Here is a 17,830-nt window from a genome sequence, read left to right on the forward strand (position 1 = left end):
TCTTCGCATTTCCTGAACAACTGATCCTGCACGGATTTGAATGCCTTTTTTGCTTTTCTCAGAGTTCAATTAGTCTAGAAAGAATGAAAATCGGCAAATCTTTTTTGTTTTTCTTCATTAGTTTGTCCTGAAACGTTTCAAATACCTTTTCTATATATTCCTTGGAATCAATCCAGCCTCAAAAAGATCGTTCAAACTTATTCCGAGACGAAAAGTTTCTGGTTCTAGAAAAACCCAAATTAGGCATGCTAACTCGCCCGAATTTTTTTGGCCTATTCCTGGTGGGTTTCAAAAAATGCCACAATTATCTTATCAAAAGAAAGCGAATCAGCACTGTCCCAGATAAGATCTCTACGATCAGTTGTTCAAACCTCACAGCCGACAAATCTCCCAATGGTCGATTCCCCTGATTGACTCCAATGCAAAATCAAATTTGTCTGACGCGGACGATAAGATAGAAAATGAATATCACACATTTCGTTTCAAGACAGAGTCGCAAACGCGGCCTAACGCTAAAAGGCGAAGGGTGGTTTTCTAAGAGTAAGTCGGTTCAGGAAACTCGTCAAGTCTCCGACCCAACCTCACTTCGCATCGAGGTATATCGTCTCAAGTGTAATTTTATTATCTCGCGTTTCAACAGTTTTCTCCGTTTCGCTCTCTACCGGGTCTCCCCCTCCTCCGTCCGTACCGTTATTTAAGCAGTATTTCAGTTTAATTTTTTCCTTTTCCTCCTCTTTTCGCCCGACGCAACTTCTCTCGAGGTTCAACCCCCCTATCCTATCCTCCCCGTGCCTGCCCGCAATATTCCCTTCCTTTTCTCCACCTTATTTTCTCGATCGTCCTTCTCCATCGCTCTGCCGCACGCCCGCAAGCTTAGTTACACCCTCAAAGCTTCTGTGCACCTCATCCCCTTTCTACTTTTTCTCTTCACCTTCTCTCACAACGACCGCAAAATTATGCAAAGGAAGGAAGGAAGGAAGACTTCTCTGTGTAGGTAGAGATATACGTACATGGTATACTATATTTATCCGACTATCTTTTTCCCCTATCCCGATATATCGCCTCGGAATTGCCGGATTTCTTCGATCCCGGTTTTCCGGTCCAGCCAAAGGGGCATCAAAAGATCGTAGAGGATTCGAAATTGATAAATTGATAAATCGCGGGTGTAACGGAGCTTGAAGCAAGTCACTTTGAGTCGCTCTTCCAGCCGAACGAGTGGCCGTTTCCACTTCATCCTGACGATAACAAAATGAGCTTCCCAATTTCCGCCTTCGACTTTTCATCGGGAACTTCACGATTATACCGGGATCGGAATAGCAGAGTACAAAGTACAGAGCGGTAGATAAGAGAAGGACGTGAAGACAAATGAAGGAAGAAACAGCAGTGAGAACAGAGAATTTTATGCGGGAACCGAGCATCCCCGACTCTTCTTTTTCTCCTCCTCATTCTCTCCCCTAGTCAAATATCCGCTCGGTGTATACGCGGTGTTACGACTTGCAGTTGTCCCCAAAGGGTGCATGCAGACTACGTTGAGGCAACGAGTCGAGTGCCGCTCGTATCCACCCCTCTTTTTCGCCTCACCCACCACTACTTCTACTACTGAAGTTTCATGAAAATTTAATATACAGAAAAGAGAAGTTTTTCGTTTCCTACCCCTGCTAACTACCCCGCCGGAGGACCTCGGTATTCTATCCTTTCTTTCTCTCTTTCTTTCTTTCTGTCCGTCCGTTCTTTCGTCGTTTTCGTACCCACCTCCACTGTCTCCTATTTTTAATTTCAATTTCACGTTCGTTTCGCTATTTTCTCTTTTTCACCTTACCGTGGGAACAAAAACCGTAGCAGAGACGCATAATTTTCAGCAAACCTGACTCTTTCTCTCTCCCTCTGTCCCGTTCCATATTTTTTACTATCTACTTCTTTCTCATTCCAATTCATGTTTTATTTAATAAAAATCCAACTACGATTCGATCGCGACGATTTTTTTCACTCTTGAGTATACGCGGCGAATAGAGTAAGAAACAAAAAGGGAGAAATTCAGATGGTGAATTTGGGTAATATACATATATTAACTGTATTACTACGTAAAATAGAATTTCAAATCAGGTTTTACGAAAAGGGAGGGGAACAAAGTGCCCAATAGCTTTCCACACCTTCCTTCTTTCTTCCGTTTTAGGATCTGTATAGCGCACTAATTTTGCTCCCCGCTATCGCGATGTGTTTTCTTTGCTTTTTCTACAGTCGTTGTTATTTCACTACTCCTTCCTTCTTTTCTCTCAAAACGTTTTACCACCCGCGTCTGTTAATGTCAGTGCGAAATTTTGTTGATTTTAAGATATTAACAAGAGACTAAAATAACCGCCGCCAAGCGTGGATTAATTAAAATTAAAAAAAAATAAAAATAAACTGCAAAGCTCCACGTTTCAACGGTAAACTCAAATTATAATAAATTAACGACAGACGCGCTGCTGTTCTGTTCTCGGTGAATTTTCACTACCAGGAATAAAGTCTTCGGTGCGGCACAGAAGGATTCAAAATTTTAATAACTGCAGTCACGTGGCTTAAAGTGGATTGTATAAAAATAACGAAAGAAATGAAGACAGAAGACAGAATGCAACGATTTGTTTTCAAAAAAATACCGTTCACGTTCTTTCACTCCTAATTACAATAATTATTGCAAAAATAAATGCAAGGAGTAAAAAAGACACGGTGCAATTAAAGTCTGGGATATTTGAAATAGTACATCGTGCGACAAGGAGGTAAACTCGGTCTTTTCTGTCCGAGCGTAAGTTTGCAATATGAGGCGCAGGTGAAGTCGAAGACAAATATTGCAAATACGCGAGGCAAAAAGACCGTTGCTCCCTTGTTGCAAGCGATTCTTTGTACAACAAGAGTATGTTGAGCGTTTTTTCACCAAGCACGAAATTGAAGTTGAGGTCGCATAATGTCGGATCAAACTCATTCTACCGTCATAGAAACTGTTACTTTGCGAATGAAAAAAACGCATGGAAAAACGCTTAAAACATGCTCGCGATGTATAAAGGTTATTTATACGTATCGGTAGTTTACCTACAATGAACGTGCAGCATGATGCGTTTGCTGACGGATGGCGGAACGCCGTTGGCCGCTATGCAGAGATAAGCCCCCATTTCACTCCGAGTCACCTTGGTCAGGGTGAGAACTTCGCCTTCGGCCGATTGCACTGAAACAGCAGTAAAAAATGGTAGGTGAAAAAGCAGGGGAAGAAAAAAAAGTCACCTGTTCCACCTTCGAAAGATTCTTGGCTCATTGTCAATCTTTCGCCCTGATTGTAAGTATCGAAAATGGAACGCGGTTCTCCGAGCCTCGTGACAAGTGTCATTTCCACTTTCATATATCCTCGGAAAGATTCTCACTCCGCGTTTTCCCCGAAGCACCATTCCTCGTTATAATCTCGGCCTCGTCCTCCCGCTTCCAGGTGATCTTGGGCTTCGGGTATCCCCGCGCCTTGCATATCAGCTTGGCCGATCCACCCTCGGGCACCATCAAGTCTCCGCTTGTCTCCTCGTAGACGATGTCCGGCGGGATGACGACCTCGAGGTAGGCGCTCTGATGGAACGGAAGCCGGAGGAACAGAAGAAAAGATAAAAAACGGAAAATCAGATGACCTTCGAGGTGAGAAAAGGGAGCAGAGAAGCGAGAAACTCGGGAAGACAAAGATACTTGCCTGACTCTTCATCGGGTTCGTGTTGACCTGACACATGTAGACGCCCCTGTCCTCTCTTCGAGCACCTCGGATGTTCAGGGTCCAGGTGTTGTAGTCGTTGTGGGTTACCGAGAGCCGCTCGTTGTTCGTTATCACGTGTTCGTGAATGGCCAGGATCGCCTTGGTGTCGGCCTTTATCCACGCCACCTGACCTCACACACCCTTTACTTAGTAAACCAAGTATCTCGGATGAGGGGGAGGGGGTTTATTTTACTCGTAGTAGAGCAAGACGTGCACACCTCGTTCTATCCGCGTAAGAAACAACTGACGCATGGTCTCGGAATGAATAAAGAACCACCCGTTATCCAATTTCTACTTTAACCCTAATCGAACCGCGAGTTTGACGAAGTTACGAGGTCAAGTTCTATCGTTCCCCGATCCCCACGACGCGACGGAATATCGTCGTCACTTCTCTGCGTTTTCTTTTTCTATTTTTTTACGTTTCTTATTTTTTACTTCCACCGAGGGTTGGTTCGCCCCGCGTGTGGTTATGGATATGGTATCTTATTGGCATCGAATTGAACCTTTGCCATGTCGAATATTTGACCTTTTGTCAGGACCGAGAGGAGGGTATCTATCAACTAACAAAGAGGCCGCGGTGTGCGCCAGGCTATATGGTCGGCTCTTATCGATATCTCGAAAGCGGCGAGAGCGGCGAGAGCGCATAGAATACGATCACAACGACGAAGCTGCTGCCGTTTTACCTCCACCGCTGATCGCCGAAAGGGAGAAGAGAGCCGAATGGCTTTGGATCCTATCCCCCGCTTCGGGAGATCGTGTGTGTTTGGTACTGACGGCCCCGCGAGTGCTTCCACTTATAATACATTACGGGATCCCGTAACCCCTTCTCCATTTCCATCCCCTGCTTAGCCAGCTATCCCTCGCGACCCGAACCCAACCCGCGTCCCTGAATAAGAGGGGTTCGCCTGACGAAGAATCGAATGAATGAAAAGCCCCATTTTTTTCTTCTTCTTTTTTTTCTTTTTATACACGCAATTAAGAATAGCGGCACTTTTTGTACCGAGAGGAAATTCATTTTTTTTAGTAAACGGAGAATTCTAGTCAAACAGGTATCGTTACTATGACTGTTTGTATGATAGAAATAAAAGAAAATGTAGTACACGTAATTGTATTTAGTTTAATTGTAAGTACAGTGGTTAATGATAAAGAATAGCAACGTATACCGGATTTTTCTAGTCACAGCTAAAAAACAGGTTTCGTTTTTGTATCGGGAACTAAATTTTTCGATTATCGTAAAAAATGAACATAGTTATGAGGACTGTACGATAACTATGACTAGAAAATTTCTCTCGATGTACTTTCGTTTACTATGAAAAACCGCTAATAAACGATAATTCACAATTTTTCATTCGCGACTATGCGTATTGCAAAATTTTCCGTTACAAAGTTAAATTGCAAGGAATTACAATTTAATGACTCTCTTAAACAATGAAAAAGAAAAAAAAAAATCGTTTCTTTTCTCTCGCAGAACAATCCCTGAATTTATGAATCTCCCGCGAAATTTTTTTACGACAAAGAAAAATTTGCGAGTATACACGACTCGTTCTTCGGTACTTGACGGATCGATTTTTCTTTTCTCTTTATCCTTCGACGGCTTAAAAATTTGAAAAATGTATTTCCGCAACCGAGATCCGAAGTTGTAGTTCCGCAGGGCTGGAGGAAGAGGTCGGGGTTCTTCGGAGATACAACGTTCCAGACACCCTTACGCATATCTCTCTAGCTGCTTCATTCGCGACCTCTTTCATATGCAAACCATCTCGGTCGCGCCATTGTGGTGCATTGTGGGATCTCTGTGTTGAAAATCGCGATACTGGATCACCGCGCCGGGCGCAACGCTCTAAGTATTTTCCTGCATCGTATCGCGGGGCGTTTCATACACCTACCTTTAGTCTATTTTGCATAAGAGAAGCGCAAATTTTTTAAACCCACCTCTCAGGTTAACTCCGAGTCCAGAATTATCTGCCGGATCGATTGATAAATAACTACCTACTGCGAAAATTTTAGTATCTAATTGAAATTCCGTGATACGCGAGGTACTTTACCCGCGATTATATTCCCTAATCTTCCGTCGTCCATTCACACAACCAGGATTTAACATCTTCTCTGTTATATAATATGCATATTCAGAAGTAGACGCGATTAACTGACAATGGCGTATAAATTATATATAGTATATAGTATATATATGTCTGTGTGTGTGTACGTTTGAATGCCAACGAATTAGCAAGGTTTATACAAGGTATGCGTTTGAATTAATATAACATCCGCAACCAAGGAACAATATTGAATTCGTGATTTTCCAGTCCCGGAGTTAAAAAAATATTCTTCTCCCTTTATTTCTGTTTGTTACGCCAATCAAACGATAGCAGCGCGTGTTTCCTGTCTGAGTTTATTTCACGGTATTTTTAATTACTCGTTTCCGGCTCGCGTGTACGACGATAACAATTACCGGAAACTGGCTAGCTGCACGTTTTTTTTCATAGACAAGTGACTCGTAGCGATTAATAGCGGCGGAGAAACGTGGCAAAGTTTTCTTTCTATTTTCTATTTCCCATCACCGTCGGTAAAGTCAGGATAACGTAAATAATACGAGAAGAGATTTGCAAATACCGTTACAATTTTTTACTCTTACTCTCGTGTCGTTAAATTTTTCATCGTTGCAATAAAGGTTTTATTATTATTTCATACCGTGTGTGTGTGTGTAAAAGCCGCGTGTATAGATTCTAGTTCGAGATTATATTTTCCTGCATTACGTACATTTGTACAGTTATGCACGTACGTACGTAATGCAGGAAGTTGTAGATGGTGGTAAGTATATACTTACGTACAAACATGCTCATGCAATCTTTATAATTTCATTAATAATTTATGTATGTATATACATATTCATGCTTGATTGGCATGCCTCGACGGGGTTTCAAGACTCAATTTATCGATTACTGCAGTCTCAGTTCCCGTTTTTACAGATTTCTCTTCCCCTACCATTTTTCCCTCGATTCTCCGCTCGAGCGATCCAAACGCTGGAGCTTCGATTATCGCACTTGTTCCTCTAGTACCACAATATATACGATATGTGTATATATGTATGTACGAGTATGTCCCCATTTATCGTACAACTTACAGTCGCATTCAAAGTACTGCATGCCCTAATTCGTTTAATCTTTAATTTCATACAAGCCAATTAATGCAATCGCATTCGATCGACGATCTGAATTTCTTACTTCTTTGTACCAACACGTACTCTGCAACTACTGGGGATGAAATATTATAGGTATAATTCAAATCTATTTATAGCGCAAGTGTCAAGTTTCCTCTTAAAAGCTTCAAAAACGTAAACGATCCCCTCTCGCTATACGGCCGCTGTTCCCACGTTAGAATTATCACCTCGAAAAAATTCCTTGACTCTAACAACGTCAATGTCTCGGTCAAATGACCGGCGTATAACGTTTCCAACACCCCCGCACCCCCATAACCCGCCTTATAACGAGAGGCGACCAGATTTCTATGTATAATCGGTAATCAGCACTGAGGTTATACGATACTCGCGATGTATGAAATTACGAGAGAAAGCGGGATGAGATCGCAAGGATTGATCGTTGCGAATGTTTTTCTCTCTCTTTACCTTTGAATTTACCACTTTTTCAAAAACCTCTACCAATATAAATGCATAGAATGAATTTCCAGAGTGTTCAACGATCTGGAACAGCGACCGTGAAAATCCGCAGAGCGCGGTCTTTGAGTTTACGGTTGTGTTTAGAGCTACGGGTTATAGTAGTCGGCAATACCGGCTATGAATAAGGTATTTAGAAGCCATAACATCGTAATGCAGGCCATTAACTCGCCCAGATGTGTTCAAAACCCGTATAACAGTGATCGAGACCGCGTCTCTTTCGGTATTGGAAACCAACCAATTAGCCCGAGAGGTATGCATACGTATGTATGCATCTGTGTATATATATATATATATATATATATATATATATATATATATATATCCCCCAGAAGATGCTGCAGCAGGCAATTCAATCGCATACTTCTTGCATTTATTAATTTCATTGTCAACGTGCACGTCTCAAAGCGTTTCGAAGCTTGCAAAATGGCACCTGTATTTTTTTTTTTCACTTTCAGCCGAGTATTTCAACCGTCATAGATTTTTGTATTTCACACATACGTAGAAATATAAAAAACAAACAAACAAGACGCGTGTTTGTATAACGAGATTTTTATAACAACCTGCTTTTAAAATAAAAGACGAATTATATCTGTCTTCACGATAATTTTTGATGAAACAGAATAGGACGAGAGAAAAACGGGAAAGAAAGGGAAACGAAAATCGAGAACATTCACCGAAGCGTTTCGTGTACGAGAGTACAAAAAAAAAAAAAAGCGTGACATTTTTTGCTACCGCAGAAATTCGCGTTCGCGTTTCTGGCGCAGTGTATTTTACAGGGCAACGAACCACCTGCGCGCACATTTTATCATAATGAAGAGTTATAATAGCGACTGGCTAAACATTTGTTATATACATACGTATAACGTATAATATTATGATGTACAGCGTCGTATAAAATGTGCATAGCACGGAAGGCATAAACGCGTCAAGAATTGGTCATACGTATCAATTAATATTTGTATATAATATAATGTGTACGCGGGTGAACTAAACGGGACGAGAAATAACGAGCCAAGTGGAAAACGCGTGTAGAACGTATCGCTGCTGGGGTGGATGGGGCTCGAAATCCCGAAAGACCAAAAAGAAAGACTGGTCGAAAACCCGAAACTTTCGTGATACGAATGTTAAACTAACGAACAATCAGTGGAATTGAAATTGGGATTTTCGATAAATCACCCAGTGGAATAACGGTTTTCCCGAAAGTTCATTTAACCCGAACGCTCTTTTATCAGAAAAAGTATTTTCAGAATAGTCGGCATTCCGAATGAACAAAGCACGGAATGTGAAGATGTTGAAAAATGAAAGTTGCGAAATTAAAAATTGAGAGTGGCTGATGCTTCGAGCAGCCAAAAAACGAAAACAATTATTTGTCGAAAATCAATGTTCAGAAGGAGCAAAATCTCGATCCCCAAAATGTGGAAGGACGAGAATCCCGAAAGGACGAAATACCGAATCCCCTGAGAATCCGGAATTTGTGAAATTCGTCAACTCGATCCTAGTTTTATCAAGATTATCTCATTGTATCGGACAGTCGTTCGTTTCATCGAAAGAAAAAAAAACGCAAAAGAATAGACAACATATATTTAATAACATTTAAACGTCACATCTTTGCTTCCGTACGATCAATTTGTTCGAACCGTTGTTATGTTTAATCGTGTACCACATTCGTCTCACTTCACAAGCGTAACAACATCTATTAGCTGCAACTTGTCACGTTGGAAAGAGTAAATGTGTTTCGTGGATTTTGGGATTTTAACCTTTCCATTCTGTGGTCAGTCGTTATTAATAAATTCGGATTCGTAAATTTTCAAAAAAGGCACGAGTCTGACATTTGAAAGTCGATTTTTCAATTCTTCGGTATTTTTACATTTCAATATTCTGCCTAATTCTCAAAAAGAATTTCGTTATAAATAAATTCACACGTTATTGCGTTCTCAATTTTTATTTTTCTACAAGACAATCTTTCGTATTTACGGTCAATCCACGTTTTCAGCTGTCGGTAATTCGACTTTCGGGATTTCGTTCGATCGAATTTTCAGTCTTTCGTATTTTTTTACCCCACCCGCTGAGACAATGTAGCCGCAGTTTCTACGTGCAGCAAGGACCAGACTGTGCTCGTCGTAATTGCAGTCACCGCATCGCGAAAACTCTAGGTAGGTAAAAGTCCGCGAAGCGACGCGGTAAGTAACGATTAAGCCGCTTTTGCCCGAAGCCAGCATCAGGCGAAGCTCGACTATATAACATATACCATATACACGAGTCTCTGAGGAACTTACCGCGACACTGTAAAACTTTGTTCGGCGAGGTAGGTAAAGCGGATTTCTTTTTTTCTTTTTTTTTATTTGTTCCTTTTATCTTGGGAAAAAATGAAAAATAAACACAGAGCAGAAAATCGATCAAAGTTAGAACGCGAATTTTTCCGCGTCACCATTTTCATGGCCCCGTCACTTCTTTAATCGTCTTTTTTTTTTATTTTATTTTTTTTTTTCCATATACTTTTCTTCAAAATCATATCACGCATCGGTTTCAATGCGAATTACTGTACCTTTACAAGTTGCAACCCTCGATTCTTTTTCATAACAAGATTATTGTTAACCTCGTTCTGTTTTGCGATGAAAAATTATAAACATCTTTGTTTCTATTTCCAGGCTCTCTGTATAAAATATTTTTACCTACAGGTATGTGCTTATCGTTAGTTGCAGGTTACTTATTAAATACATATGTACGTGTAATCAAATTCGACTAAATCCGGGTGCGTGCAATCATACGGTATGTGCAGTGCTTCGATCCGAGGATATGATACATTACTTATGTCAAACACGCCGATACGCGACAATTATTGTCAACATTGCTGCTGTCGAAAGTTCCCACCTCGTGAAATTAGCACAAAGAAACAAATTCTCCCTGAGGATTAATCAATCTACCAGCAAGAAAGCTCTCGATATTGCGAAGAATGTTAAATAAATAAAAGAGAAAGAAAATTAATATCCAGCGATACAGTAGCAATTGTTACAGTTTAAGAAGTACTTGACCAGATATCTGAAGGCATTGCAGATTTTACGGAACCAGAAACTAATCGTTACTAAAGAACTATTCAAACAGTTCAGTAAAATTTTTAACCGAAGTTTGTATGAAATTCATTAAGTCAATTTCGTAATTTATTTCAATGTCATAAAATAAGGTGGGAAATTTGACCCTAGCTTAGAAAATTAAACGCGTTACGAATGAATATATTATTATCAAAAATTTGTCTCCATCTCGAATGAATAATTGATACATAATTATTAATCGATAACAATAATGTCTACTAAACACATCGCGAAATATCGGCGAAATTTGATGATTTTGTTTTGCGGTCGAATAATACAAGTGCGAGGTTCGGGTAGAAGGACGTAAAATGAACAGAGGAATCGGCAAACTGATCGCGAGATGCACGTATATTAAACTTATATATATATATATTTATAAAAGAGGAAATTCTTGTTTTCCTCAGAAAATGAAATTTATACAAATATCTCGCGATCATGCGACGTGATAATCCTACGTAATTAACAGTAGCCTCGATACATCAGTCGATAGTTTAAAAAGTATAAAGACCATGCTCAGTTCGGAGCGGGCTGCGATGGTGATGGTGCTTTTTTTTATAAAAATATGTTTTTCAACATTTTCTTTTTTTCTTTTTTTTTTTGGTTTGGTCTGGTTTGGTTTTCAAATGCAGTGCTGAAGATGCAGGCGGGCGCGCGTAGAATGCAGTGAGTAGAGAAGTGCAGGTGGATGTTGGAGTCCTTAGTGGACGTTATTTGGTAAGATATTTACCCGGGCCTTGGCGCCTGCACCGTGATCGCCACCCGCAGAAGCGGAAGAACTCACCCGGTTTCCACCCAGGTTATTAACCACACAGGTGAAGGTCGCGTCCCGTCCCTGCGAGATCGTCACGTTCTCCAGGGGGTGAAGAAAGTCCGGCACGAACCCCGTGGCTGAAACATTTCAGACAAAGCATTTCTTTTTAGTCTCCGCTTTGTCGTCGTACATTTACGAGTTTTGTAAAACTAATTTTCATCTTCGTTGGTTTTAGTGGCGATTTGTTTCTTCATTCACCTAAGATCCATTCAAATTTCCCGCCGAATTTCGATAACGCTTACATCATTTTCAGTCGCAAAATATATTTCCAGTATCCGGTGCGACTCTTAAAATACTTCGATGTACCTCGAATCAGCGATTCTAGCATCTTTGGATGTTTTACTCTCAGTTACGCAGACGACTTCTCTAATTGGTTAGAGCTCTTGTGACGTAGTGGATGGGGCGGGAAATTCAAACGCACCGAGAACGACAAGTTGTAAATTCTAAACGTTGAGACTCGGCGAAAGATCCAAATGTTCTGAGAATTTCAAAGAAATTGGTAATCCTCGTAAAAAGTTTATCTCTTAATGTCAGCCGAGTTTTTCTATGTTTCTTTATTCTTTCTTTCTTCCCGAGACGAGGGACCGAGGATCTCGCCGGTGTCTTTTCGCAGACGACAATGAGATTGACGTTTTGATACCGTCCATGGCACGTGTCATTCGGAAAGACGTTTGTATATAGCTACTATTCCTCTGGGGTATATCTGCCGATGGTCCGGACTGTCTGTTACAGAAGAAGTGGAAAGAAGAGAAGCAGAGAAAGAGAGCAGCAGATAAAATACATTCTTCGGTCGTCTTGCGGACTCGGGTAAAACGCGCGTATCTCGCCAGGAATTCCGTGATAAAAGTAGAAAAGGATAAAAGTAGAGGGAAAAAAGAAAGGGTGGAAAGAAGGGAAGAAAAAATCGCGATAAAGTTTCGTATTGCGAAGAAACAAAAGGAGCGACTCGGTAACCGCAACCGGGAATTATAATTGCAAAGGGACCGGTAAGAAAAGTTTTCTGCGTCTAAATTCGGGAGTGAAAAATTTGAGATTAATTCGCGACAAGGAGATGAGCAACGAGTATAGAAAAATGCCCGAGAATCTGGTAATTCTACGAAGCGAAATGACGAGCGTAGAATATTGTTTGTTTACGCAGTGGGATCAGGGAAAATCGGGGGCGTATATCGGATTGAATTTACATCGTTCGGCGGATCGCTTCGCGGATATCTTGGATGGCGGTTTCAGGATCCTCCGAAAGCTCGAGCGACGGCGACGCCTGCGTCGAGCGTCGGCTGAATTTTACGAGGGTATTTGCACGGTGGCAATATTTTACGCGCCACTTAATGCCGGGTCACGTTTCGGCTCGCCCAACAGCCATCTATGAATCAAACTACATTCTAAAGATTTCCGTGCCCCTCCTCTTCTGCACCCTGCGAGATAAAGAGCGTAGTCCTCGCAAATCGTCGCCCCGCGCGAAGTAGGCTACACCTTATAAATATATCAGAGAAATTTTGCAAGAACCGACAATTTTTTATCCCCTCCGTTTCAAAAAGCCTCGGAAGCCTTCAAATTTTCCAAATTTCTTTGATTACGATTGAATTGAAAATAGCGGGTTTAGAGAAGAAAAGATTTTTCTTTCAAAGAAGAATTTTGAGCAGGTTAAGTTAAGTTAGGTTAGGTTAGGTTAGATGGGTGCTCGGCACGAGGGTAAAAGTTTTTTCTTCGAAACCATTTTTTCACGCGGTCCACGTAGTGTAACCTGGGGACGGGTTTCGGTAGGTGGTTACAAGAGTTCTTCGCATCCTTAAAGTCGTCGATAACTATAGGTATAAGTACCAGAAGCCAGAGGAGGTCGCCTAAAGTAGGCTTAACGTTGGCCGTCTGCCGACATCAAGCGAACAAATTCAATTTCCCCGCCTTACCTCGTCCCCTTTTCCACCTCCGCACATCCACGAATTTCTTATCTTTCGCCAAGGGCTGCGTTGTTGGTGTTTGTGCGACTGTGTGAGTTATCGATGCTGCGCCGCATCTGCAGCTGCGGCAAGTTATTAAAGTACAAGGTAACGGGGACATGTGAAACGTGTGTGTATGTAAGATGCTGGATACACTCCGCGTATCATACCTAGATGCTAATTTCCGCGACTGTCGTCTCCAACCTTCCAAAAATCTATTTTCATCCCGATAATTCGATTTCCGCTGCAGGCTAATCGATCCTGTCCGAAACGTTGTTCATTCTTCTCGTCAAATTTGAAATAACCGGGCCTGTCTCTCAACAACGATTCAAAGCAAACGTGTCTTTCTACAACATAAGTGAGCAGCAACATTACGACAATACGATTGGTAAAAATTTAAGAAATCACGTTGGTGAAAGTACCAATTTTACGCAACTACACGCAATTTCAATGAATATTATACATCGCTTTGAAGAAGTAAGTATTTTTCACCCCCTTGAGAGATGTAATTCAGTATGGATGCTACGTATTCATAGTAACGATGCAGAAATAAATCTCCTGGCGAAAAATACAAGTCCTCGGTTTTCCATATATACAAACAGAGTGGATTTCTAACGACCGAATGGCTCTCAACGCGCATGCGTATTAAATTCGAGAGCAAGAGCAGTTGTTCCGTCAGGGCGACCAACATTGATGGATCCATATGACAGGTCGCCGCGATGTGAATAGCCTAAAGAATGTTGGTAACCCTGACAAGACAACTGCTCTTGCACTCGAATTTCAGCGAACGCGCATTGAACCATTCGGTCGTTGAAAAATTCACACTGTACATTTCATTACTCGCTAAAATTCGCTCGGTATTTTCCAACGGAAGAATGGCGTTGTAATTCCTCGATGTCAAGATTCCCGGGCAGCAATTTTCCTCCCCTCGATTCCGCCCTCCTATTTTTCGTTTTTCCCATACCTACCTACTTTCCTGTCGGATTAACTTCGATATCAAGTGTGACAGGCGGAGTGATATCAGGGTCGAGTATCGTGGCACGGACTCGTTGGTACCGCGTAGGGTGGCCGATGGACGTTTTCCCCCGGTTCAATTTGCGGCGATATTCCGTTGCGGGGGCTGCACCGGTTCTTGGAGAAGTGCCTCGCACAGTTTCGGAGTTTGTTTTAGTCGCGAGAAGCGAGAGGCGAGAGGCGAACTGATCGACGCCGGCTTCGCCTCCTCGCCCCTCGAGGTTCACAACCCCCGGGATCTCCGGGGGTGGCGGCGGCGGGAATTAGAGAGAGAAAAAGAGCCGATGGCGGGGGACCCTCGCATCCCGTGGGAGACGTCAGATAGCGCGTTATACCTTCGCGCCGACGACCCTCTTGACCCAGGCTGACCCCCGTCGCCCCCCGAAGCAACCCGACGCCCTCGACTAGTCGGTCACGGATATCAGTGACGGACTCGAACCTCCGTCGCGTTTGTTCGGGAGAAATAGAACCGTTCGTTTATGGCGGGAGTAGGAACGTAGAAGGGTTAGAAAATGTCAAAGGCACGGTGTAAAATCGTCGGAATGAATAAGTACGCGGCACGATTCTTACATTTAATTCTTCAAATCCGAAACCCGCTTCAGTGGAAAACAACGGCGAAATATTTCTCAGGGTTAAGATATTGGTAAAATTATGTTGAAGAATTTGATCTTGTCATTCGTCTAACTCACATTTTTATTGCGTTCTTCATCTGCAGACCAAACTTCACGATAATTTTTTATCGAAATCGAATAAATAAAAACTGCCGAGCACCAGAGGATTAATAGAGAAAATCTCCGTTCACGAGTAACGAACATTTTTTTATTAAATTATTATTCACCAATATATTCTAGGTACAAAAAATCGTTATTCTACGCGACACGTGTTTGTTAATTTTTCAGAAATCAATCCACATCAACATTGTCAACAGTTAATGAAAACCGATGAGTAATCCGAGCAATAGCAATTTGAAAATTGTAGAAAATGAAGCGAAGAAAAAAAAAAAAAAAAAACTGACAATCAGACATTTTGATAATGTGGTATTTGTTTCTTAGGTACAACCGTAAAGCTCGTATATTTCCTCTGTAATGTACGGAATGAAAAAAGTCCGAGTTTTTACTCAAAGACTGCCGAGGGAGAATTTGAGAAATAAGAAGAAAAGAAAAGAAAGGAAAGAATGAAAGAAGAAAGCAAAAGGCGAGGGAGTCTTGGAGGGGTGACTCGTTCGATTTTGATCTTTTACTACGAGCGGGGCATATTTTCGTTTCGTTTTTCCATACACCGCAGGGCGGATGTCTCCGCGTCTGACAGGTGCGACAGTCATCCCCCAGATCCCAATGTAATCGCACAAATACCTCGGTGATCTCTGGAACAGACGTCACGCACTGCAGACGCCCTTTTCTTTCCCTTTTCCTTTTCCTCAATCTCTTCGCTCATCCTCAACCCGATCAACCCCCGGCATGCCCGACAGTTTTCTCGCCACGCTTCTCTTTTCTTCTATCCTCTTCGCTTCTCTTTTCTTGTCTTTCGGTTCGGCAAAACTTTTCGCTCGGCAAATCGAGTTAAGAGTTCTACTCAACGAGGAATTAAGGCAGGGCCTTTGAACGCCTTGGCTAATTCCATTTCATTAAACCGTAACGATTAAACGTTCGGCACCTCGTGCTCTCCGGCTGTTATAGAATATAACATGCCCAACCCTGCACCCGAATCCTCGAGGCGCGAGAAAATAATAACAATAACAGTTACAGTTGTAGTTAAGAAGAGCAACAATAATTCTCGTCGATACACTCTGCTAGATACACTGTATGTATATGTATGTAACACATAGCGAGTAGGTAACGGTCGAATGATCTAACGCGTATGCGCTGAAATTCTCGAGGAAAACCAGTTGTTTTTTCAGCTTGACCAACCGTCGCAAGTTCAGATGACAGGTCGCCGCGATGTATGTAACCTCAGAAATTTTGACAGCTGTCTGTCACGTTTGTATCAAGTTGCAAGCGTGTTCACAAGGAGAAAAAAAAATATTCGTACTATTTTTCAACCGCTGTAAAAATATTGACGGCATCACCGGTAGATAAAACACTTTGGCCGTGGGAACTGTTTTGAAGATCGAGTGGGCAAATGCGAAGGTTTTTATTGGTAAAAATTATTAACATTTGAATGACAGCTGTAAAAAATTTTAGGTTATATACGTCGCGGCGACCTGTTATCTGAACTTATGACAATTGGTCAACCTGACAAAACATTTGGGGGCGGATTTGAAGTTCCGAGTTTGAAAAATTTCGAAAGCACCTAATTCCACGAAGTAAAGAAATCAAACTTTGAAGAAACAACAAAATTTCGAACGGGCCGAAAGCCGTCGGCTCAAAATTCCAAAATATAAGATTCCAAATATTCAAGTTACGATAGAGCAAAGTTTTGAAAAGTAAAGTTCCGATGGGGTAAAATTTCGAACAATTAAAATATGCTCGCACAGCGTAGCTTACTAAACGAACGGGTTCGCACTTTCGGAACTTTCAGCGTCAGGTTTCGGACGATTCAAAACTTTGATGTTTCGTCAAAGTTTAATTTCTCAACTTCAACTTTCGCCACCAAGAAATTCGGAATTCGGCACTTTCGGAACTCTTCAAATTCGGCATTTCAACTTTGCCCCAAAAACTGCTTTTCCTTTTAGAATTTTAACGCATGCGCGTTAAACCATTCGACCGTTAGCTACTCACTCTGCACATACACCATTCATACAATTGTGCATAACAGCTCACAGAACGCAGCGTAGGTCCAGTTATAATCTTTCACTTTGATACCATCATCAACAACTTGCCTAATTTTATCATACTTATAATTATTTACTCATAGATACTGGAACAGTCTTGGTCGGATGAAAACTTTTCCCAAAGTTTCCCCCGCCGTAACCTCCACTATCTGCACACTACGTCGGTACAAAGTGGTAATTTTACCTACACCGAAAACTTGAAGCTTCTTCGGCGTATATTAAGTTTTGCGACGGCTTTAAACATAATCGCCCGCTACTTTACACTTTTCCAAAGTTCGTCACATCCACGATTAGGATAAATAAACTCGAGGTTTTGACATCGTACAACGGTAGATAATAATTTTGAATATTGAACAAATCGTTAAACCCATAAGTAGAGTCAAAACGAATTCGTTCCATGTATAATATTGAAGTCTGGTATAAAAAATGGAAACGAATATTCAGTATTTAAAGTAGCAAAAACGAGACGGAATCGCTACAATACAGGCTAATATTTGACCCGCCCACAAATATTCTCCGCACAAGGATAGAATCAAAGGCCTTCTGATCCTTAAAGTTTAACAGTATCATGGTCGACGCAAAGGGGCGAAAAGAACCCTCGTAGCTTTTGAAGGAGAAAGTAGAGTAGAGAGAGAGAGAGAGAGAGAGAGAGAGAGAGAGAGAGAGAGAGAGAGAGAGAGAGAGAGAGAGAGAAGAGAACCGATAGGTGGGGTCGCGTTTTACACGATGTACCCACACACATAAAAAGAGACGTCGAAACAGGGAGACGGTTTGGC

The 17,830-nt window shown here is 41.6% G+C and overlaps 1 protein-coding gene across 1 annotated transcript in view; it reads right to left on the reverse strand.

Annotated features, from left to right (window-relative positions):
• The window catches only part of LOC107223129 (lachesin-like), a 113,344-nt gene that overhangs the window by 17,260 nt on the left and 78,254 nt on the right, over nt 1-17,830 (reverse strand). Inside the window, exons 4-7 of the mRNA XM_046745631.1 lie at nt 11,253-11,413; nt 3,704-3,889; nt 3,393-3,585; nt 3,071-3,199 (exon numbers count right to left, since the gene is read on the reverse strand). Of these exons, the coding sequence (XP_046601587.1) occupies nt 3,071-3,199; nt 3,393-3,585; nt 3,704-3,889; nt 11,253-11,413 (669 nt within the window). The remainder of the gene's footprint in view (nt 1-3,070; nt 3,200-3,392; nt 3,586-3,703; nt 3,890-11,252; nt 11,414-17,830) is intronic.

This window comes from Neodiprion lecontei, chromosome 7 (assembly GCF_021901455.1).
Source record: "Neodiprion lecontei isolate iyNeoLeco1 chromosome 7, iyNeoLeco1.1, whole genome shotgun sequence".
Taxonomy (NCBI): Eukaryota; Metazoa; Arthropoda; class Insecta; order Hymenoptera; family Diprionidae; genus Neodiprion; species Neodiprion lecontei.